Raw genomic sequence first — 24,801 nt, 5'->3', positions numbered from 1 at the left:
ACTTCTTCTTTTGGCAAGGTTAACCAAAACTTAACTAACAAATGGTTGATAATCAGACATTTGGAACCTTTGGAACGAGCATATAAGCGGGTTGTTTCGGCAAATGTTAAATCACTTCATATAACAAAAATTGACTGGTTGAATGTATTTAAAATCATAAAAAGAATGTATATCATTACTTTACTTTACATAAGTATTTAACGTTTAATATAAAATAATTGTTCATCATAAAAAATATTGTGGGTTTAACTTTAAATGCCAAAACATTTGTATTTTGTTTCTTATATCAGAATCCAAAATGCTCTAAAAACACCAATTTTGAGGAGCTATCTCGCTGTAAAGGTTTTATATCTCTTGAAAACTGTTAAACTTTGCGATAGAGCAGAAAAAAAATTGCGTTTAGAAAATAAAATATGTCATATTTACTCGTCAATATTTACATTTAAATTAACATTCAATAATATAATATATGTATTAAAAAATATAACTTGCAGAAGCGCAAATATTATCAGATCACCCTTATACTAATTTACGCACTTTACACAGTATGTTGTTGATGCTTCCAATGCAACCCTGATTCTCGGCAGCCATCATAATTGGTCCGTTTGCTTTGTGGTCGACTCGTAAATTTCAGTTTGATTGCTTTGCTAAAGCGAAATGTCAAATAGCCGACTGTTTTAAGAGTTGGACGGAATTCGTCTAATCAGCTTTAGTTTTTATTTAATTTGTTAAAAAGAAACCAAATATGTGTAATCGTGTACTTCCAAAATTGCATATAGTGTTTTAGTTATGTTTTTATTCGTCGTGTACTTGTCGAATTTGAAAATGTTTGAAACTTTTCAGAACTATTCTGGCAGAATTTAAGTTTACTCTGCAATGTTAGTGGATGCTATTTGTGTATATTTGTAATTTTAATTACGATTTATTTTGCCGGTGATTTGTATTTTGGAAATAATTGATTTGTTCACGTTAATAAAACAAAACTAATGTGTGAACTTCTTTTAGTGATCTGAAAATAAATCTGCATTAGTGTAAAAATCCTAAACACATATATATTAATACAAATTCATATACATGTAAGGCATTTCCCATTAAACAAAAGTAAGTGTGAAAGTCTTATACAGAATACAAGTGAGTGCTTGGAAAGTTTGTGATTTTTTTTTTGTATTCTATGTGTTCGTTCACACTGACTAATTATTAAGGCAGCTGTCATACATAGTACAAACCTGTGAAAAATAAGAGCAGAATGCTGTTAAAAAGATCCTAAATTTTCAATAAATACCTTAAAAAAGAAATTTTCAAAAGATTTATAATCTGCGGATGCCGACAATTTGGATCACTACATGATTACTTAGAATACAAAATAATTCAAATTAGGTAAGTTCATACAAAAGGATTATTTAGTATTATTTATATATGTATATGCACTTGTATGTTGATATATAAATCTGCACAGTTTATGTTTGCTTTTGACATTACAAATAAATAAATATATATACAAACGTATGCCAATAGGTGCATTCACTCGATCACTATATTCGTTATATGCTCGCAGATTGACTGGTGTTCAGATGAGGTTCTCAAATCATTCATTTTCGTCGTTGAGAATGTAAATGTTACTCAAAAGTTTATTTCTTTAAAATAAAATTTTTTGCTTTGCTTACTCATATCCAATAAGTAACATAAAAATGTGGTTAAATTTGCTCTCGCCCCTTGGCAGTAAAATGCCACCAAGATTGTTTCTACAGAAGTGTGTCACGAAACATATCAACTGTTCGGAGTGGGAGTCTCTGATTTTGATATTAAGGAACCTTTTTCGTGTCGGTTTTGTAGAAAAGGTGGTTGTTATAATTTATTTTATATTATTCATATAAGAAATTTCCACTGTAATTGCATTCAAAGTTCGTTAAACATTTAATTTATGTCCTTGGGTAATTAAAATAAAATGACTAACTAATAATATGTATGTATATGTGCTGTTTCCATGTATATACATATGTAGAAGTACATATGTAAGTATGTACAGAACTTTACCATAGACCACAATGGGGTTATTTTGTGCTTAGCAAAGTAAAACCACACAAATGCTCTAAAAACTAGGCGAAGCCGTCATTAATGCAACGTAGCAAATTTTTCGCGAGCAAAGTACCCCCGATGTGATAGGGCAGGCGAAATCGATCACGCAAAATAATATACATTTAGGTGTATATTTGTAAATAATATATACTTTTTTGCAGATGCATTTGGAAGTTTACGCCCTAGTAGGTAATGCAAATACAAAAAATATTTAACGCCTTTATATCCATTGTAATTCTTTAACAGCTTGTTTAAAATAGTACATATTATGCTAAAAATATATAAATCATTTTTAGTTAATATATATACATATATGTACATATAAAACCTATAAATGTGAGATAATGAATATTTATATCTGTATATGTATGTAATTTTGTATCCGTTACATTTCTATGCTCTAAGGATAGATGTCCGGATTAACTTTGCGAGCCTAAGGCCTTGATATACTCTGTAAAGGCATATTCATAGACATACGAGTATATGTATGTATGTATATGTTCCGTTTTTGCTTTCCAATACATATGTGTATCAGTATACTATAAAAAAATGCCTGTACACTTGAGTTACATTTGTTATGGCTAAATATAGAGTTTTGAGTATCACCATCTATGGCATATGCCAAACGACTTGACGTCCTACCTACTCTTATATTTTGTACACACATACATTAAAGTAAAAACCAAAGAATGTGAAGTGACTTACCGTTTTCAACGTTATAAATAAAAGTCAGATTGTAGAACACGCATTGTACGATAAATACACTTGTTCTATAGGACTAGACAAGCAGCGAATTCGGAAATAGTTTACTCGTTGTCCTTATTCTTCTAACATACGAGTATCTATAGTACCACTTAATAGCTATGCACGAGAGTGAAATTTTTCTGTTTTGAGAACTGAACTTTTTTAAAGTAAATTTAATTTGATATCCATGCTTTTTTGATGTATTCATAACCTACTTTCATAGATTTGTTAGTCTTGAAACATAGCAATTTTTTTTCCCAATAAAAAGTCATTTCAGTTTCTATTACCATGTCATTATAAGCCGCCATGGCAGTTTTAGTCATGATGTGCCGCTTATTGATTTTGATCATCAGAATTTGAATTCGGTAATGCCCCTAAACACATTTTGCCCTTTTTATTTTTACCACGTAGTTTGTAACACCCAGAATGAAACGTCGGAGAAAACTTGTGAACTTGAAAATGATCCGGATTTTCATCGAAAAATTATCTTCAGCGATGAGGCTCATTTCTGGCTGATTGGCTTCACAGGTGCATTTCCGTTAGTAACTATCTGTTCAGTTTGTATGGCAGCTATATGCTATAGTAAGCCGATCTGAACAATTTCTTCGTATATTACATAATAGTTTTAGAAAATAACCTGTGCCAACTTTTGTGAAGATACATTGTCAAATGTGAAAGTTTTCCATACAACAACTTGATTCCGATCGTTCAGTTGGTATGGCAGCTATATGTTATAGACAAATAGACAGACGGACATGGCTCAACATACTGATCATTTATATATATACTTTATAGGGTCTCGGACGCTTCTGGGTGTTACAAACTTCGTGACAAACTTAATATACCCTGTTCAGGGTATAAATTACGCTTTGGTGCGGTTTATGGACAGGCGCTGCCATTGGGCCGTACTTTTTCCCCGATGATCAAGATCGGCACGTTACTGTGAATGTTTATCGCTGCCGCTAAATGATAACTGAATATTCTGACAATAAATGGTTCCAACAGAACGGCGCCACAAGCCACACAGGAAATTGGAAACTAAGTTTGGTCATCTCCCGAAATGATCCATTCAATTGGCCGCCTCGGTAATGCGATTTGACGCCGTTAGAGTATTTCCTGTGGGACTACGTCAAGTCTATGGTCGGTGTATGCCAACAAGCCAGCGACGGTTGGTGAACTTCGTACGAATATCGAAAGTGAAATTGCAGCAGTATCGGCCTATTTATGCATGAAAACCGTCGAAACTTGCGTTCAGAGTCTGGACTTCTGCAAGCCGGCCGTGGTGACCATGCAAAAGAAATCGAGTTCCATACATAATGCCATGGAATGTACTTTCACAGGAATAAAGAATTTCATTGATATTCCAAACCCATTTTGTGGTTTATTTAAGTAAATAACTTTTGTAATGTCTTATTGAAAAACCCGTTATAAGGAGAGCAAAACATACTGAAAATGGAAAGAAACTTTGTGGTATATAAGTTCAAAACAGAGACCTTCGTCTATATTATAGTTTAAGGAAGTTTTCCTCAAGAATTCATTTTAATCGAGCTGCCTGCACATTCTTGCGATTTTTGAAAAATGAAATTTTTCCTACACAAACAAGCAAATTAACTATGTTAACTCTATTGTTTATACATATGTACATATGAACATCGAATTTAACGCCCTATGAAAGTTGTCTCATTGCATATAAAAAATAATGTTTTATTGCGTTTTCTTTAATATCCGAAAATAATTTGCAGTTCGTTGACCATTACTATTATTCTAGGTTAACTGTTCACTTTTGACAGTGTTGTGTTGCAAATGAGTCTGCATACATTCTTAGTTTCCGGTAAAATTACGGTATGTGTTAATGATGCTTATGTGGTCAGAGAGATAATGGTCAAACTAACAACTTTTGTTTTAATATTAATGTTCACCTTTCACCATCAAATTGAGGACAGCTTGTTTTAATGATGTAGATATGTAGGGAAGCGATATTTTGTGTAGATATGTATGTAAATATGTATGTATGTAAGTATCTGTCTATATTACACATGAGGTGTGTTCGAATAACGAGGTTTCTGCAAAATTTGCATAGAAATTATTATATTTTATTATTACAGTGACATGATTGGGGTTGTGAGACGCAAAATCTGTTAGATGTATTTAGAATGTTTGGTAATTTCACCTGTTAAAAGTATTTTCTTTAAAGATTAAAATAAGTAAGTAAGGAGCTACATATTGCGCTAAATCGTTTTTGAAATATGTAGCGGGTTTTTCAATAAGCCCAAGTCCATATCCAATTCGCACCAAAAATATTTGGTTATCATTGAGCGGAATTCGCAAACCTTACTGAAGAGAAATGTCGAAAGAGCGGGGAAAAGTAAGGCGTCGTTAGCTGTCCCTATCGGTCTTCGTTTATAGCGTCCCTATGGAAACCCGTTATTTGTAAAGTTCACACTATTTTTGATATTAATTAAAAGTTAAAAGGGTTTTATAAAAAAATTAAAGGTATGCTTTAACTTTGACCATTGAACCTTTGGCTACTATGTTCTATTTTAGATGAAATCAAGGTTTCAAATCAAATAAAAATAATAACAAGTAAGGAAGGGCTAAGTTCGGGTGTCACCGAACATTTTATACTCTCGCATGATAAAGTGATAATCGAGATTTCATTATCCGTCATTTACATATTTTTTTATTTTGCTGTAAAATTAATTAGATTAATAGTTCCTGAAATATGGTTTTTGGTCCATAAGTGGGCGACGCCACGCCCATTTTCAATTAAAAAAAAGCCTTGGTGCAGCTTCCTTTTGCCATTTCTTCCGTAAAATTTAGTGTTTCTGACGTTTTTTGTTAGTCGGTTAACGCACTTTTAGTGATTTTCAACATAACCTTTGTATGGGAGGTGGGCGTGGTTATTATCCGATTTCTTCCATTTTTGAACTGTATATGGAAATACCTGAAGGAAATGACTCTGTAGAGTTTGGTTGACATAGCTATAGTAGTTTCGGAGATACTTACAAAAAACTTAGTAGGGGGCGGGGCCACACCCAAAAAAAATACGTCAAAATATGCCCCTCCCTAATGCGATCCTTTGTGCCAAATTTCACTTTAATATCTTTATTTATGTCTTAGTTATGACACTTTATAGGTTTTCGGTTTTCGCCATTTTGTGGGCGTGGCAGTGGGCCGACTTTGCCCATCTTCGAACTTAACCTTATGGAGCCAAGAAATACGTGTACCAAGTATCATCATGATATCTCAATTTTTACTCAAGTTATAGCTTGCACGGACAGACAGACATCCTGATTTCAACTCTATTCGTCACCCTGATCACTTTGATATATATGTATAACCCTATATCTGACTCTTTTAGTTTTAGGACTTACAAACAACCGTTATGTGAACAAAACTATAATACTCTCCTTAGCAACTTTGTTGCGAGAGTATAAAAATTATGTTGCTTTATTACTATATAACCAAATTGTATCTTCAAAACGTACATAGTATGTACTACATTTATACTCAATTGTATGCCGTTTATAAAATTAAATTTCATATAATAACTTAATGCTTTTAAAGTAAAAATCCATTTAAAATTTTGCCCAGGTTTATTCTTTCGCTCTTATATTTTTCATAATATTATAATAAAATGTTTTTCTTTAATTGTTTGTGATGCTCGTTCAAAGGTAACGTTCTTGCTTTCACAGCTGTTTTGTTGTTTACACTTTGGTCCGCACTGTTATTAAAATAGATTATCATTTGAACCATCTCTCGGCTAAATGCCAACAGGAAATTATATTTATGTACTTCGGTTTAAACAAAAATTGCGATTCCACACATTGTCGGTGTCATACTTGTACATTCATTGACTGAAAATATTCAACATAATCACCATAAATATACGAAGAAATGTGTTCGTGTTTGGCCGGCTTTGCCGGCTTTGCAAGTTACTTAGAAATCATGGCTACGATATTCGCCTTGAAATATTCACATTTTCTTTTATCAAAAAAATATGACTTAACCGTCATTAAATTTCTAAATACCGGGATTTCCAGTAAAGATGATTTGATAAGTGTCGTTTCGGCCATAGATAATACTTCATGCTTTGCAATTTTTTTTTCATTGTATTCTGTAAAGTTTATAATTTCACTATGAAAAGATATACCCAAGAACAACGTTTACAAATGATTAATTTTTTTATCAAAACCATCGTTCTCCAATTCCGGATAAGTGAATAGTTGTATAGATCGATGATAACCAACTTTTTATGGCCGCAATTGAAAGAAGTTGTTCTTGACAACATCTGGTTCCAGCAAGACGGGGCTACGTGCTACACAGCAACAGAAGTCAATATTGAACGTGCTATTTATGACATAAGATTTAGTGGAAAAGCACTCAAGAGTATAGTTTGCTTTTAAATTTAATTTTGGTTACACAATTAAATATGAATTAGACATCTGATCAAAAATCGGCTTGGTGCCGAGTTGACAGTCCTTGGCCGAATAAAAATCCGTGTCCGAGAGAGTCGGTGAAGGTGTTAAAAGCTCCACTGTGAATGGCGATCAGTGCGTGTCGAAAGTTTGTTGCGTCCGTTGTACTGTTCGATGTCGTCTACGTAATCAAGGAAAGGTCTCCTGATGTTCCTGAGAGGTGGATCCGCTTCAAGAATTAAAACAGAACTGGGTTCTGCGAAAATAAACCAGCGGAAACTGCTTGGAGAGATGTTTGTTATGTTTCTTGTCCGGTAGCATGCAAACATCACTGTGTTAATGTTCAACCGGAGACATCAAGAGGCATCCTATAACCATTCGACGTACATTATTTGACACATCCGAAGCTTCTTCCTCTGCGTTTCACTATATCGATTGCCTTGTGTGTTGCCAATAATGTTTGTTTGCCCTTTGACAGCAATGAGGAGTGCGGGAGGCTGTCGACCTAAAACCGAAAATCTTAGGGTTTGCGACAGTCGAAGTTTTAACGACATCGACTGTGATATTAAGATCCAGTCTGTACTTCATCCAGTTAGTAAATATGGTCGCAGTTGATATGGATTTAGTGGGGGAGAGTATCAAGTTCCTTACAGATAAGGAGCGAGAAAGAACGGAGAGAGAGCTGTTTACTTTCAAAGGCATGTCATTGATCCAATTCCTGACATCAATATCGTACAGGCATCTGCGTATTAGATGATGTAAATTCCCTCTGGTGGTTAAGTGAGTTACGAAATATAGATGTTAATAAGTAACGGGGAGAGAACACCACCCTGCGGAACACCTTGTGTACTTTCTTTTAACTTCTTGGCGACTTAGAGTTTTGTCCTTTAGTAGCGTATGATTGGCTGTGTCAAAGGCGTTTGACAAGTCCAACGCTACGACAATCGTCTTCTCAAGAGGCGGTTTTTGATTTAAGCCAAGAATTAACTGGATGTTCATGACGCTAAGTACTGTGCACTTTACGGATGCCATGCTGATGGTTTGCTAGACCCGGGTCGTAAGTGAACATAGGAAGTAACAAGGCCTCAAGTGTCTTCACTACGGCGGAAAGGAGAATTATCGGAAGATATGAATTGAATATCAACCCGCTCATCATGTCTCTTCGGGTTGGACGAAACCTTGACAGAAGTCCAGAGCGTACTCACACCGGTGGAGGGGTTACAGGGCCGTTTTGACAACTTGTGATTGTGCGCATTTTATTTAATGTCAAAAGTAATTCCTTTAGTCTCCCAATACTCATTGTAATTATTTTTTACCTTTCGCTTTTTTATTATAGACAGATTAAGATAAGACAGATAAGTGAGTTATAATGAAAAGTGCAAATTGGTGATGGTGACATACTTTTCCCTAGCATTCAAGTTCTGAATTCGTATACATATATGAAGTTTTCTTTGTGTTGTTATTTATCAGTTGTTTTTGTTTATACGATATTATTACCTTTGATTTTAAAATACAACAAAGTATTGTATGCATTTCATTGATCTGGACTTTGATGAGACGGTCCTTAAACTTTACTCATTTTTACAGGAATTTGTTTTTGTTTGTATGCATATTTAAATTTAACGTTATACAATGTATTTCTAAGGTTACTGAGAAATAAACTGCTTTCTGAATCATGTACTCACACACTTGCAGGCTATTATCGTACGAGGTATAAAATCTTATCTGTGCAAACATTTTTCATTCATATTTATTTACCTTAAGTCTTTCATAACATACATATGTACATACAAATATATGTATTTACGAAAAAATAAACGCATGCGAGTAGTTTGCAAAAATTTATTGTAAACAAAGAAAATGTTTACTTCTTTTTTACCTGGAAAATGGTATATCTGGGGTTAAAGCGTATTTCTAGAGAAAATCCTTGATTAACTTCGTTGCAGTAATTATTCATATTTTTGGATTTGTATTGTATACTTTATTTTTACTTATTAGGTAACATATTGTACTGTGATTGCAAGTGTTTTTTATTGGTACAAATTATTCAAAGAGGGTCGAGAACACGTTGACCACCTCCAGAACGGCCATCAACATCAACTGATGAACAACATGTCAATAAAACAAGAAAAAACGTTAACTTCGGTTGCATCGAAGCGTAATACCCTTCACAGGTGCATTTCTGTTAGTAACTATGTGTTCAGTTTGTAAGGAAGCTATATGCTATAGTAATCCATTCTGAACAATTTTTTTGGATCTTACATTGTTGCCTTAAAAAATAATATATACCAAATTTCGTGAATATATCTTTTCAAATGTGAAAGTTTTCCATACAAGCATTTGATTCCGATCGTTCAGTTTATATGGTAGCTATATGTTATAGTGGTCCGATATCGGCCGTTGCGACTCAGCGACGACGTATATACTTTATAGGGTCTCCGACGCTTCCTTCTGGGTGTTACAAACTTCGTGACAAACTTAACATACCCTGTTCAGGGTATAATAAGGGAATTGAGTGCTTGAGGGCCTAAGAAAAGTGGAAGCGCAATTGGTTTCAAAATCACTAAATTTTTTCGAAAAACAGCGTCGGGTTAACGTCTGTGAAGCAATGCTTTCCGACTACCAGGATGTCACGAATTATTACCGACGATGAGTCGTGGAGATATGCTTACAATCCGGAAAGAGACGATCAATATCGTAGCAAAAGTGAGCCAAAACCGAAAAAAATCATCAAGGTTATATTAAAGAAATTTTTCGAGATGTGGTGCACTCAAAATTCCTTCCGACCGCCCAAACTGTCAACAAGGAATTACTATTTGAGTGTAATGCATCGTTAACGCGAAGCTATTCGTAAAAATAGGCCGGAATTACGGGCCGACAACTTTTGGTTTTTGCACCCACGATAATGTACCGTCACATACTGCATTGATTCTTGAGTTTTTCGCCAAATTTTCAACCAATATCATGTCGCAACCACCGTATTCGCCTGATTTAGCTCCGCGTGACTTCTGGCTTTTCAGCAAACTCAAACTATCGCTCCGGGGAAACAGTTTTTAGTCAATTGTAGACAATGAAATAATTAAGGCTATTCCGGAAATTGACTTTAACAACTGTGTGGATTGGAAAAAACGTTTTTTGTATTGGGTCCAATAGAGTCTGAGAAATAAATTAATTTTAAAATTAAGTCTTACTATTTTTTACTCATAGTTATTATTGAATTATGTTGGTTTTGTAACGGCGCGCCTTTCCTTCCATTTGTGCGCCTTGGTTTCATTTGACAAATTTAGGGTCCAATAAATTTTAAACCAACACCAAACGCTTAGTGAATTTCATAAGAATTTCTTTGAATATTCGCCAATACTTTTAATGTATGTACATATGTACATGTACACATAATCATATATAGTATACACTGATAAAATCCTGTATGCTTCCCTTGTAGTTTACTATTTGTCTGTCGACCTGCTTAATTGCATTAAGGGGAGTATCTAGATAGATTCGCTTTTAATATTCCAAAATAAAATTAATTGTTAATTGAATTAAATTTTTTTCTTTTCACATTTAATAATCATATCATTAGGATATCCGAAGCGCTGTGGGGCGTTGCTATATATTGATATACAAAATTATAAATAGGTAAATATGTAAACAAGTATGTCTTTGTGTCTGTATGTAGATGACCGTTTAAATCGTATTTGCAAACATCACTGCCAGCCGGAAGTGATGAAATGTTTTCTTCTATTTTCTGTCGAACACATAATACACTGGCCGAGACGCTTGCCAATGTGCCATTGTAAGCATACATACATACGCATATTCATGCCTACTTATCAACGAATATAGGGGAACTCAGTGACGACATGGAATATTAATTAATATTCACAAATTCACAGTGACTGCGTACATATGTATGTATGCATATAATACTTACCTACATATATGTATACTATAGTGGTTTATGTACTATATCTACGTACATATATGTATATTGCCATAACAACATGTGTTCTTGGTTAGTACTCTTGAGCAGTACGCAGCGGGGAGAGCAGAACTCATGGCCTTTAGTATGACAAGTGTGATGTAAATTGCAAGCAAAATATGTTTCACTGTAAAGAAAAATTAAAAATAGCGCGACAGCAAAAATACCTACGACACACATATAACTACATACCATACATATTATATAAATACATACAGATATACCTTATAGTTATTATAAAATATGATTGTAAAATCAGCGAACAAATTATTAAATTGAAGTAATGCTATAAAAACAAAAAAAAAATATTTCATTACAGAAAACACAATCCATCACATGAATCCATCCAATTAGTGATCAACAACGTCCACCACAATTAGCGTTGGTCAACGAGGGAGCTCCACTAAACAAGTACTAAGGAACTGCAAATGCAAAATCGAAAAGTCTAACTCCTGTGAACGAAATTATAAGCCAGCCAAGCAAATAGCGACTGACAAACATTTTTTTTTGCTGAAAAATTACTTACATAATTGTAGTAAAAAGCTTAGACCTAGACATACATACATATGTACATAGATATACATATATTTTAGAGAAAACAGTTTGCTCATACATTGCCATGGACATTTGCAATGCTTGAACGTTTTCGTTTGAGTAATTTAGGTGCAAATTGTCGTTTACGAAGTGAAGAACTGGCGCGCGATAAGAAACAACAAAGGCAACAATGTGTCACTGTCCTGCTTTTAGATGACACAACGCACACCTTTCGGATAGAGGTAAGTGGAATAAGTTCATAAATATCCCTATATAAGTTATGCTTTCTAACTCAGTGAAGGGCATAAGTCAAACTTGGTTTAGATATAATACCTGTGACCCTATTATTACACGGTTTTTTTTTGACATCCCAAAAAAAAAACAAGACAAGTAATGTTTTATACGGCTTTCCTTCATTTTGCACGGCTTTTTGCTTGCTCTCGTTAAATTATAATAGTCCCAATATACTGAATATGTGACCTTCAGTGCCTGAGGCTGGCATTTTACCGAAAATATGCGGCACTATTAGAAAATGAAGGGTTGAAATCGAGATTGCCTCAAATATCGATTTAATGGATTGCTGCAATTCAATTAGATTTCTGGGTTTTGTTTTGTACATACACCTCTTGCTTTTTATAACCCCATAAAAAACTCGGATGCAGTCAGGTCAGGCGACTTTTGGCGTCAGCGGCAAGTGAAGTTTCTTGATAATAATTTGTTTTCAAATTTTCGTTGGAGCTCCACAATAAACGGTCTGGGTATGTGTGCGCTCCATCTTTGTTGACACCAAACGCTATTGAAAGGGATACGTCTCCGGCGCAGTCCTGGGTAAATAAATTACGCAACATCTTTAAATAAAGGTTGTCAGTAACTGTTACACCGTTTTTTTTAAAAGAGTATGGCACGACAATACACATTGATAAAATAGCGCATCACACAGTGACTCTGGGTGAAGTTTCTCTAGTGGATTATTTCTGGATTTGATTCACGGCAAAATTTGCTTGTTTACATTTCCGATTCGATCAAAATGGGCCTCATCAGATATAAATAAGCAATTTTTGGAGTTATTGTCTTCTTCGGCCATTTCAATCATTTTTTGCCAAAATTCCAGTCGAATAGGCAAATCTAGAGAGTGGAACCGGCTTGTTATTTGGACTTTGTAAGGAAACAGGTTCAAGTCATCATGAGTTATTCGTTGTAATGACTGTCAGCTAACTCCAAGTTACGCCGATAAGTTGCGAGGCGAAACTCTTGGATTTGCCTGAATTGACGATGCAACGGCCGCGATTGTTTCTTGAACACGAACATACGGATCTAGATGGTACGGTCTTCTCGCGATACTTCCAGATTCGGTAACCATGTTTACCGACCCGTCTGAATTCCTTTTGGACGGAAATGACAGATCTCGAAGAATGGTAGCACTGCACTATTCAATCCCTATTTTTGGGATCCCAATCATTCATTATAAAAATTAATTAATAACCTGCCAAATAAAAATTAGTCAATTACGAATACTCACGCAGAAAAAAGTTATTACGATTTACAATCGTTACAATTATTTAAAAACTTTCAAAATTTCAAATTCCTTCTGCGTCGATGTAGCGCTACCAGCGTGATTTATAAGCATTTAAGGTGTCGCGGAAGGCATTTTCTGGAATAGCTTTGAGAGCTGAGGTGCATGCTGCTTGGATCCCCTCTGTCGTCTCAAAATGCTTGCCTTTCATCGACCTTTTCAGGCAAGGAAACAAAAAAAAAACCGAGGTGTCCTGTAATTACATACATATGTATGTTATTCAAAAATAGGGGGTCACTTTCCCACATGTTCAAATTTAGTTGGCACACTTCCACTCGCCGCAATTTCTGGTCGTGAGTTGCACTATTGGAACCATCTTCGGGTACACCTTGCACATGTTCTAGTGCTCCATAACAATGTCATGAACCACAGATTTTGATAAATTTAACATCTGCGCAATTAAACGAATACTTAGGCGACAGTCTGAGTTCAAAACTTTGCGCTTTGTCGAAGTCGCAGGTCTCCCAGCGCGGTATTCATCAGCGACCTCTTCCCGGCCCTCCAAAAAGGCACGGTGCCGCCGAAACACACCACTTCTTGCTAAAGCAACATCCGGGTAAGGTTGCTTGATCATATCGAGCGTCGCCGTCGCAGATTTACCGTGTTTCACACAGAATTTAATCGCGTACCTCTCCTCTAACAAACGCTGCATTTTCGGTTTGCACCATTCACAGAAAAACGTCGCTCGAGGTGCTCGGCGACAACTGACCAGCCGCTCGTTCCATAGCTAGGAACGCTCTCTACCGAATCCAGTCGGTCAGCGTACGCTGTGAAGTACAGTCGCGGCGGAAGAAAATCAGTTCTATTTCCGGACAAACCCTGTATTTTTAGACAAAGAGAAGGCAGGAACGCACTGCTTCGATTTCATCACTTACAATGTGGGTAAGGCGAAGCCTTTGGAAAAGGGGTGCAGAGCAGCTTTTTCTTAGATCAATGTTAAGAGGGAGATTAGGTTGTGGAGTTGTCTGTTGGGGCCTCTCTATCAATTCTTTTTCAGGCTAACCATACCCCTGCAGCGTCTTTCAAACTATACTGGATTTGAGCTTGCTGACTGTGTCCTCAAAACTAGTCAACAAGTGCATGACCTTATTAGTAATAGCTCCAATCTGTTTCCATACTAAATGTGTATAGGTGCCCGGTCACAGCGGAATCGTCGGCAACTGCAAGGCCGACGAGTTTGCTATGTATCCCCCAATTTCATCCAATTGAAAGCGATTCGATTTTCGGATGTCTTTTGCGTTTTGGATTGGACCTTTGGGCCTTCAGTTAGCTGTTAGCTCAGCAAACACAACAATGGTAAGAGATTCTTCGAACTACTGGCTCTTAGTAAAACCAATCTCGCCGCAATGATAGGTGTTTTAACCGTATACTGTCCAATAGCTTTATACGCGATTTGGCTAAATATTCTGTCGGATGTTCTTTGTCACAGCTCTAGAAAAAGTCGAGGTAAAATCATATTGTCACTTCCTCCTCAGTAGACGCACCTTTAGCGAAATTAGCGAAGGGGCTGGGATTGAGATTAACCGCCTTAATAAATTTGTGGTACGCTCAAAACGCTTCGCCGATCTATGACTATCTGGTGATAATTTTTTTAGTGGTTTATGGGTAACATAAAGGATGCCCAAGTGACAGCAATGGGTTTTGAATTAATCCTATGACCTAACCCTAATCTAACCTATCCCAATATATGGACGTTTGTAAACATATACGTGTTATATGTTGCAAGAATAAATGGAAACGCAAAGCTTAAAATTACCTAACCTTTGCTAAAATGGGTCAGCGATTCGGGACTACTGTCATTTAAATAATACTATGCGGCTTCCGAAATTTTGTTTGCCAAATGTGTACACTAACGAAGCGTTAGGTTTGATTATAACGATTCACTTACCAACCCCAGCCATGACGCTCAGTTCATTTAGAGAATCCGCAAATATAAAAAAAAATCATACTCCAACTGTGCTACTGTAATTTTGCTCCAATCAATGTGCCATAGTACATACTAAGTACTTATCTCCTAATGATTAAATAGAAAGTACTCAGACGGATATTCATATCATCATGCTTTCGGAGACTCCGTTGCGCATTTATGTTTTTATGCTGAAATGTTTTATGATTGGTCTGCTTTTTTTCTGGTTCGTTGACTGGTGGGCACTCATCCGGGCATTAGTGTGGCACAGAGCAACAAACATAAAAAAAAATAAAGCGAAAAACATTCGTTCGTATTCGTTTAATGTTTGTACATACATACATATGTTGGTTTGATAGTGTCGACTCTTGTATGTCTGTATGTCTGCTGCGCATCCCACGTAGAGCGCACAGTTGACTTTCCATTTCGAGTTCTTTGCCTTTATTTGCTGCTCATTTATTTTTTAACTGCACGTTTTAGTGTTTTATTTTATTTTTTAATTGCCTTGTAGTTTACAAAACAAGTGCAGTGAATGAAATTGATCATTGTTACAGTTATGTTGGTCAATAAATGAACTTGAAGCTTTGCACATGTAAAATAATACGCACAAATGTTATTACACGCATACATACATACATACGCTCATATGACCAGTACTTTTAGACTCGAGATAACGTGATTAATGTGATTAATATTTATTTTGTATGGTGTGTACGTGATTTTCATGTCTTTTTGTTATTATGCTTAAAATCATTTCAACGCGTAAGATCAAAGGTGTTTCTGAGACTAACAGAGCCATGAAAAAACATATTAATCCTTGTGAATTATCAGTATAACTTAATGTTTCAAGTATTAATACGAATTAATTCGTTCCAAATTATAAATGTGCACAAGAGAGCGTACCTAGAACAATTTTGAAAGATTTTTCTCTACGCAAATTGATTGAAAAAGATCCCCACAGTCGTTAGGATTGAAAATATCTTTATATTTAACGCGACTATTGTATTTAACTACATCACATATTGAGTTCCGTCTGTGTGATCCAGCTGTGATTTAGCCAACTTCAGTTTTTTGAATATCATTATAGTTATTATTTCATTATATATTGTCAATGATATTCCTTAAAGGGGTTACAAGGGTTTCCGCCGGTAAATATTTTTTCCAAAATTTTTTCTCTTATAAAAATATAATATTTTATTATAATTTTTATTGTTACAAACATACACCATTAACAAAGAAATTCAGAAGTTTTTGGAATTGCGACGCCATTTCCGGTGACCCCTCATAAAAAAGATGAAACCGCGTTGGCAGGATAAATCATTACAGGATCATCTAAAGTTAAAAAATACGTGTTTCAGTTAAAGCCTTAACTTTGAACTTGGTCGAAGGAAAAAAAACTGAAAATTGGATTTTTGGTTGGCAGTTATTTTTACAAAAAATTAAAATTTCAATGAGACATTTTTTTTATTCAAATAGTATATGTGAGAAAAGTTCTTCGTCCCAGTCTTTAAGAATTGTATGTGTAAAATTTTATGAAGACCGGTTGGCTAGTTCTTAAGAAATCTTGCCAACCGAGGTCAAAGACACAGTTTCGAGTCAAACCACCACCTATAGCAGATGAAGAGCTCCAGCTGCCGCGAGAAACGCGAGTGACCCTTGCGCAACTTCGTTCTGGATACTGTAGCAGGTTAAACTCCTACTTATCCAGAATGGAACCTGACATACCTAATGTATGTCCTCCATGCAACGAGTCTCCGCATGACACTGACCACCTCTTTGCATGCCCTACAAACCCCACACATCCAACACCCTCCTCCCTCTGGCCCGAACCCGTCGAAACAGCACGTTTCCTGGGCCTGCCGTTAGATGACGTCGACGATGATCCTTACCACCCAAACGGGGATTAGTATTCCCGTTAACAGCAACACAGTTTCGAGAGAAACGCGTTTAAAGACGACACAAGTTCTCAAGATTGAATCTCCAAAACTATTACTCGGATCAATTTGAAAATGTAGGACAATATTCTAAGGAGTTGTAGAATTCAATAAGACTATAAAAAATCGATTTTTTAAACCCCGTAAACCCATGTAACCCCTTAAAAGTGCTGCATAAACTAAAATCATCCCGGGTCTGAAAGTTAATGTTCACCAAAATGAGCCTTACATCTCCAGTATATACGATGAACGGATATAAAAGAACTAGGTCTGGGTTCATGATGATCCCACGAAACCAGATTGAACCTCCGCATCTTCGTTTTGGATATTGCAGTAGGCTAAACTTCTACTTATTCCGAACTATCTTCAAAGAAATTGAATGGAATGCAAGGAATGAAATGGTCAGATGGTGTAGATTGCCGAGTGTGCTTGAGTTTGGATATTTAATCAACGATATCAAGTTATTGTTGGTGGTATTCTCCCATATCTTTTGCATAATGATTTCAACTGACAGGTCATAAAACTGATCTGAGTCTGTGATATTCTATATATAGAATATAATTAGAAACTAGATTAACCGAAAATCATATTATCGAAAGCTTATACTGATCATGAGCATACATGTACTTATATTATATATTTACCTATACTGAGAATAATCAGTAAAACAATTTTTCTTCGAAAATATGTCAAAGATAGTCGATCAATTTAAATACTGATTTTCGCAATAAAATGTAAAAAAGAAGAGTGAAATATCACATTTAAAACCTCATTCGCAGTCTCAGGGTAACTCTCTATTAATACATATGTTTGCTTAACTACTCAAACGTACATAGTATGTACGGTTTTTTTCGAAGGATAATATGATGCAAATGTCGTTTCGGTAATTTTTAATTTGTCGATTCCAAGACGTTCTCAAGAATTGGGACTGTCTCAAATCACAACCTGGCGAATTTTGAGAAAGGATTTGAGCTTGCATCTATATAAAATTTTTCTCACTCAAGAAATGGAGCCACCTGAATTTGTTGATTTTGCCTTATAACAATTTGAAAATGATAACGCATTTTTTAAAGAAAAGCATCTTCTCCGCTGAGGCTCACTTTCATTTGGGTGGTGCGGTAAATAAGCAATACTGTCGATGATGGTACAAAGAAAATCCACAAATTATTCATGATCAACCACAACATTCACCTAAATTGACAGTTTGGTGTGATTTTGGTCTGGTCAGTACTTCTTTCGAAAATAAACTGGGGACACCGTTACTGACAATGTAGATCGATGATAACCAACTTTTTATGGCTACATTTGGAAGATGTTGATCTTGACAACATGAGGGATTATGTGCCACATAGCACGGGCAACAACCGAATTATTACGAGAAATTTTTGAAGATTCGATTATTTCAAGAAATTATGACATTAAATGGCCTCCAAGATGTTGTGATGTAACACCATTAGACTACTTTTTGTGGAATTATTTGGAGTCATTGGTCTTTAGCTGTAAATCAGACTGTCCTCAAAAGAACTTTAGAAGTCAATAATGAACGTGCTATTCATGACATACAGTTTGATTTTGTGGAAAAAGTACTCGAAAACTGGAATTATCGAATTTGTTTCTGCAAAAGTTCTGAGTCATTCGTCGTGAGGCCAAAACCAGCCACAGTTAATTTGTCCATGTAAAATGTTCTTATCGCTATTTGAATATAATTAACTAAAAATAAATAATCACTATATCAATAATGAGTCCATACTTATATATCGAAATAACCAGTCATATGTATGTAGTTGTTTGGTTCGTCTTACTTGGCGTTAAACGAATGGGACCAACAACTGGTATAAATACAGCCGACTGGTATAATTAATTAGTGTTAGAATATCAACTGGTTACAGCTTTTTAATCCGATATCTATGTATATACTTATTCTCTTTCTTTTATTGAATTCAACTCAGACAGGAAAACTGCTAACAGCTTCAAACTTAACAAATTAAGACTTGCGCACTTATAAAGAAAATATATTGTTATTGTATAAATTATATTTATTTATTTGCTAAACACAATTATTAACTTCTTTTTCTATTTCAGAAACGTGCTAAAGGAGCTGAATTACTAGATCAAGTCTTTCAATTCTTAGAGCTATCCGAAAGGGACTACTTTGGATTGCTATTTCCACAGAAACCCGGTGATGTTGTTGTAAGCCATTATTTTATAAAAAAATTAATTAATTCTATTATAATTACCACTCCTCTCCTTACAGCGATGGGTAGATGCGCATAAGCAATTCAAAAAGCAATGTAATAGCCTCGCTCTAGAAAATGACGCCATTCAAACGTTGGAATTTAGAGTTAAGGTAAATATATACAAATATGTATATGTGAATACTTCAATTTTATTTTGGTTAAACATAATTTTTTGTGGATTTTACAGTTTTATGTAAGTGACCCCAGTCGTTTGCAAGAGGAATACACCCGGTATCAGTTCTATTTGCAAGTAAAACGGAATATTCTACTGGGAAGATTGCCGTGCTCGGTCAACACGCAATGCCTGCTTGCCAGCTATACGGTCCAATGTGAGTCTTAAAATTGCCGCAATTTATTTTGAATATAAATTTACACTGCAGTTATAATAAATTTGTATGCTTTATGTCTCTTCAGCCGAATTAGGCGATTTCAATCCAGCCGAACATCAGGCAGGATACTTGAGCGATTTGCAACTGTTGGTCGAACAAACGCCAGATGCCGAGCGAAAAATATCCGAATTACATAAATTGCATCGTGGCCAATTGCCGGCTGATGCGGAGTATAATTATTTGGAACATGCGAAACGGCTAGATTTATATGGCATCGATTTACATAAAGCTACGGTATGTGTGAGTATATATATTGTTTAATATATTTGCATTATAATTAAAGGCAATACGAATTTTTTATACTTATTGAAAGAACTTTTAAATCTTTATTGGGGAAATATTAGCAGATCTTAGGGGATTAAAAATAAAGTTTTATTGCTATTTTTTAAATGTTCACTAACAAGTTTTTGAACTGGACCGACTTGAAACCCATATTTCTACTAACGATTTTTTTGGAAATCAATGTGATGGAGTGATTTTGTAGTTGTTTACAGAATTATTCCCTTCCAATGCAACATAAAATCGGGACATTAACCTTTTCCACTTTTTAGGAAATTAGAAAATACGTTTATGTCAAAATTATTGCTTTACTTATTCCAGGACTCTAACGGCAAGGAACTTCAGTTGGGCGTATCGGCGGTTGGGCTATTAGTCTTCCAAAATGGTTTGCGTATAAATACTTTTTCCTGGTCCAAAATGGTGAAGGTTTCGTTCAAACGAAAAGACTTTTTTATCCAGTTGCGTAGAGAACCGGTAATTAGTAATCAAATTTATTTCAATATTTTCAATTTATTAATTGAATTGCTTTTACGGATTGATTAGTCGGAAAGCTATGACACGTTGCTGGGCTTTAGCATGACCTCACATAAGCATGCGAAAGCTTTGTGGAAATCTTGTGTGGAACATCATTCCTTTTTCCGTCTAAAACGACCGCATCGACTACCACGTTTTCTAAACATCAGTCTGGGCTCGAAGTGAGTACATGAAAATATTACTTAGAAGTTAATATATAAATATTTCCTTCAAAATGCCAGATTCTATTATTCAGGACGCACAGAGTTGCAGGCGGTGCAGGAGTCTAAGCAGCGCGGCGTTGTGCATAAGGCATTTATACGTTCGCCGAGCAAACGACTCATAACCGCGGGCTCTGCAGTTGCTACATCACCGTTACCATTAGGACTGATTAACGGTACCAGTGGTTCGGATAGCAATGGAAGCGTATCACATAACGGTAAAATCACCTCGTCCGCACTAATAAATCATACGTCCATTTTGACCATTACGAAAACGAGCCGTCCACACGACAATAAAGTAACCTCGAAGCAGACTGAAACAATGCCTCGTAAAGCTTGGGAACAACAGAGCGATGAATACGATATACAGCTGTGAGTGTCAATATATATTAACTCAGTCTTGATTCATAGAAATTAAATTCTTCTCAACTTTAGCGACACTGGAATTATAGCTAGACGATTTGAATCACCTATACCGCCAGCGTACAGTTCTGGTAGTCATAGCCCGATATTAAACACAAATATTGCGCCATCACATATGGGTCCAGCGATTACGACTCTCATAAATGGAAATTCGTCAACAGCATTGGATAGCGGCAGTGATTTGGTTACCATACGTTTACAGTGTGATGAACAGGGTCGTTTTGGTTTTAATGTTAAGGGTGGCATAGATCTCGGACTCCCTGTGCAGGTGTCAAAAGTGGTACCGAACACCCCAGCAGATCGCTGCACGCCTCGCGTCTGTGAAGGAGATGAAGTCGTTATGATTAATGGGCGTGATGTTGTCGGTTTGCAACACGACCAAGTAGTGACGATGATACGTGACAGTCGCAGTCAACGAGGTGGTGAACTTTTGCTCACTGTACGTCCAAAAGCAATGCGCGCTATAATGTCGGAGGAGGAGCCTTTGTATCAATATGTTCCAGAAAACGATGAAATCGGCTCACATTCAAATCTACTGGATGGCGATGCATTATTTACGCAGAGCTTATTGTTGTTGAGCGACGGTTTAGCATCTGGTGCGCTTTTGGCACAATACGAACTCATGTATCGCAAGAATCCTGAATTAGCGATTACAGAGGCGCGGAAGCCAGAGAACATTGCTAAGAATCGCTATCGTGACATATCACCATGTTAATATTAAAATTTCTTGTAATCCTGCACATAATTGCAATAACATTTTTCTTAACCCACTTAGATGACTGTACACGAGTTTCACTTGTAAATTCGATGACTGGCGATTACATCAATGCAAATTATGTGAACATGGAAATACCAGGCGGTGTGGTGAATCGTTATATTGCCACACAGGGTCCGTTGGCCAACACCACAACCGATTTTTGGCGGATGGTGCAGCAGGAGAGCAGCCATTTGATTGTCATGCTGACTACAGTTATGGAGGCGGGACGCCAGAAATGTCATCAGTATTGGCCAGTTACTGGCGATGAATTGCACTTGGGAGACGGTTTTTCGGTTAAGTGCCTCAGCGAGCAGGCGGACGAAACGGGCAGCTTCGTATTTCGTGAATTTGTTTTGTGCGACAAACGTACGGGTGAACAACGGCACATTCAACACATGCAATACTTGGCTTGGCCCGATCACTGCGTGCCCTCCGATCCGAATCTCTTTATTGAATTCACCGAGCGTGTACGTGTGGCACGTAACAAAACATTGTTGCAAGAAATCGAAGAGAGCCTAAAACAGGTGCGACTACTAGACGCCGACGCTGATGAAAATGGCGGATTGATGAGTGAACGCAAATGTGCTGCCAGCAATGGTGTAACGCCGGAAGATGAAAACCCTGTTTCGACTAGTGTGCATCAGTAAGTATTCTAATATATTGATAAGGACTAAGTGAGATGTAGAGAATTTCAAAAGAGGTAACATGTTGTAGACAATAAGTAGTAAAATCCTTGGATTCATAAATACGAGTAGCAAATTTAGGGTTTCTCTTGTCTTCAGCAAAGGTTAAGTATTCCTGGAAGATTAGGCGGTCAGTATAAGGATAATGCTCTTCAATTATAGGTACTGAAAAATTTATAACCATTTTTGCATATTTTTGTGCATTAATTATTCCATTAACAAGGTGTGGTGATTGCAAAACAGAAGCGAGAAGCCGCCCGAAATTATTTGTCTTTAAGGAAACTTAATTTTTTACTACACAATTATCCTGGAACCGGTAACTACCTGAACGACACACGCAAAGCAAATTTTGTGAGCTTGACAAATTAAATTTGCCGTCAAATTAGTAGAAAGCATGTCTCGGAGATGTCAGGATATTATCGACGCCGGTGGTGACTAGACATATTATTGACCAAATTGCATCATGGTTTGTAATGTGTACAATGTATATATAAATATGAAAGTTTCATAAAATATTTTTTTTTTAAATTAACGCGACCACGCTCTTGACAGACTGTATATATGTATAAATGATCAGTGTGTCAGGCTTTTTCCCCAAGAAGGTCCATCTATGTCAAAACCGCCGATATCGGCCCACTGTAACTTATAGCTGCCATACAAACTGAAAGATCATTACCCAGTCCTTATATAGAAAATTTGTTTCATTTCCCACAATTGTACTATATGTGTATTTAATTCTTATATATACTTATTTCAGATGCATAAGCGCTGCAAATCCACCTGTGATAGTGCATTGTTCAGCCGGTATTGGGCGCACGGGTGTGCTTATATTAATGGACACGGCTTTGGCGCTAATGGAAATCAGAGAGCCTGTTTACCCACTAGACATTGTGCGAACAATGCGCGATCAACGTGCCTGCATGGTGCAAAATGTGGTAAGTAATATTTGTGGCGAAATCTTTTGAGAACTTCTTGCATAAATGCTTTTTCAATTACTTTTTTCTTTGCAGAGCCAATATCGTTTCGTGTGCGAATGCATTTGTGCCGCATATATGAAATTGTCCCGCTCTAGTGCCGCCCTTGATGATATTGACGACGATTAACAATAATTATTGAAATAATAGTTAATAATTATTATACTATACGTACATACATTTATGCAGCAATGTATGCTGTTGAAATATTTTGCTCGTTTTACACACTTATACTGCTTGCGAGCATAAAAGAACGAAGAACAACATATACTTTACTTATACGCATACAAAATATATTTTGTCCAACCATTTAATGTTTAAGATAAGTCGCCCGCGTCCGCAATAGAGTAGCGCCTGCGACCAATACTTACTAGCTCGCGCTGATTTTTTGCTATCCATTTATTTGTTTCTATTGTATAAATATATCATTATGTTCTGCGCTTCATAGCGCCAATTTAATACATAAGCTCGACACTTCTTGTTTCACATTATCTATCATATAAATAGTAATAGTTTATTATTAAGTAAATGATTCTTCGTATGCAACGACCAATGTGCATTATAAATGCGCGGTTTTGTTAGCTAAATACATACACACATAAATGTATGTATATTCATGTAGACCATTTTTGATTTGATCATATGTTGGGTTAGTTCGTTGGATCATGTAGTGCACCATTCAAAAAGTGGCTATTTGTTCACAATTTTATTTAGTATTTTAAATTTATTGCACTTCTGTCATTTTTTCACTTCCAAGCTGCTTATTGATGCCTGCGTCTCACCCGTTTATTTGTGTATTGTATTATATTGTTGGGCAAATTACAAAATATGAAAGACAATTGAAAGAAAAAATGAATTTACACGTAAGTGCTGCAACGCAATTCTAAATTTTATTGTACCATATGTGATTGCTATAAATGCGATACATGTAGGCATATGCGCAATATCAATATATTAAAATTATAAAAAAAAATTGTAAGACAAACATAATTTAAGACTTGACACCGCATACAACCGATCTGATATATAATACGCGTGTGTTATTGCGATATTTGGCAATTTAATCATTTAGAAATATTATCTCCAAAATGTGTTTGCCGAATAAACCCATTAGGCATAATTTTACTCTTTTACGAAACTTATCAATTTAATAGTATTGTA

The 24,801-nt window shown here is 35.9% G+C and overlaps 1 protein-coding gene across 3 annotated transcripts; it reads left to right on the top strand.

The window, feature by feature from the left end:
* Nucleotides 1-606: 606 nt before the first annotated feature.
* LOC105227154 (tyrosine-protein phosphatase non-receptor type 4) lies at nt 607-24,599 on the top strand. 3 transcript variants are annotated; one of them, XM_049459047.1, is made up of 15 exons: nt 607-878; nt 1,006-1,101; nt 1,203-1,377; nt 11,537-11,993; nt 19,247-19,354; nt 19,419-19,511; nt 19,589-19,730; nt 19,816-20,030; nt 20,391-20,543; nt 20,613-20,764; nt 20,825-21,175; nt 21,239-21,936; nt 22,002-22,626; nt 23,424-23,601; nt 23,677-24,599. In XM_049459047.1, the coding sequence occupies exons 4-15, from the start codon at nt 11,850-11,852 to the stop codon at nt 23,767-23,769; spliced, it is 2,952 nt and encodes a 983-aa protein (XP_049315004.1). In that variant the 5' UTR covers nt 607-878; nt 1,006-1,101; nt 1,203-1,377; nt 11,537-11,849; the 3' UTR covers nt 23,770-24,599. The 3 variants fall into 3 exon arrangements, with proteins under 3 accessions (XP_049315004.1, XP_049315003.1, XP_049315005.1); XM_049459046.1 differs by having other exon boundaries at nt 1,006-1,377; XM_049459048.1 differs by having other exon boundaries at nt 608-1,377; nt 19,816-20,024.
* Nucleotides 24,600-24,801: the final 202 nt, after the last annotated feature.

Source organism: Bactrocera dorsalis, chromosome 5, assembly GCF_023373825.1.
Source record: "Bactrocera dorsalis isolate Fly_Bdor chromosome 5, ASM2337382v1, whole genome shotgun sequence".
NCBI classification, from domain to species: domain Eukaryota; kingdom Metazoa; phylum Arthropoda; class Insecta; order Diptera; family Tephritidae; genus Bactrocera; species Bactrocera dorsalis.
The sequence above is the reverse complement of the archived record's forward strand: the minus strand, read 5'-3'. Positions and strand labels throughout refer to the sequence as shown.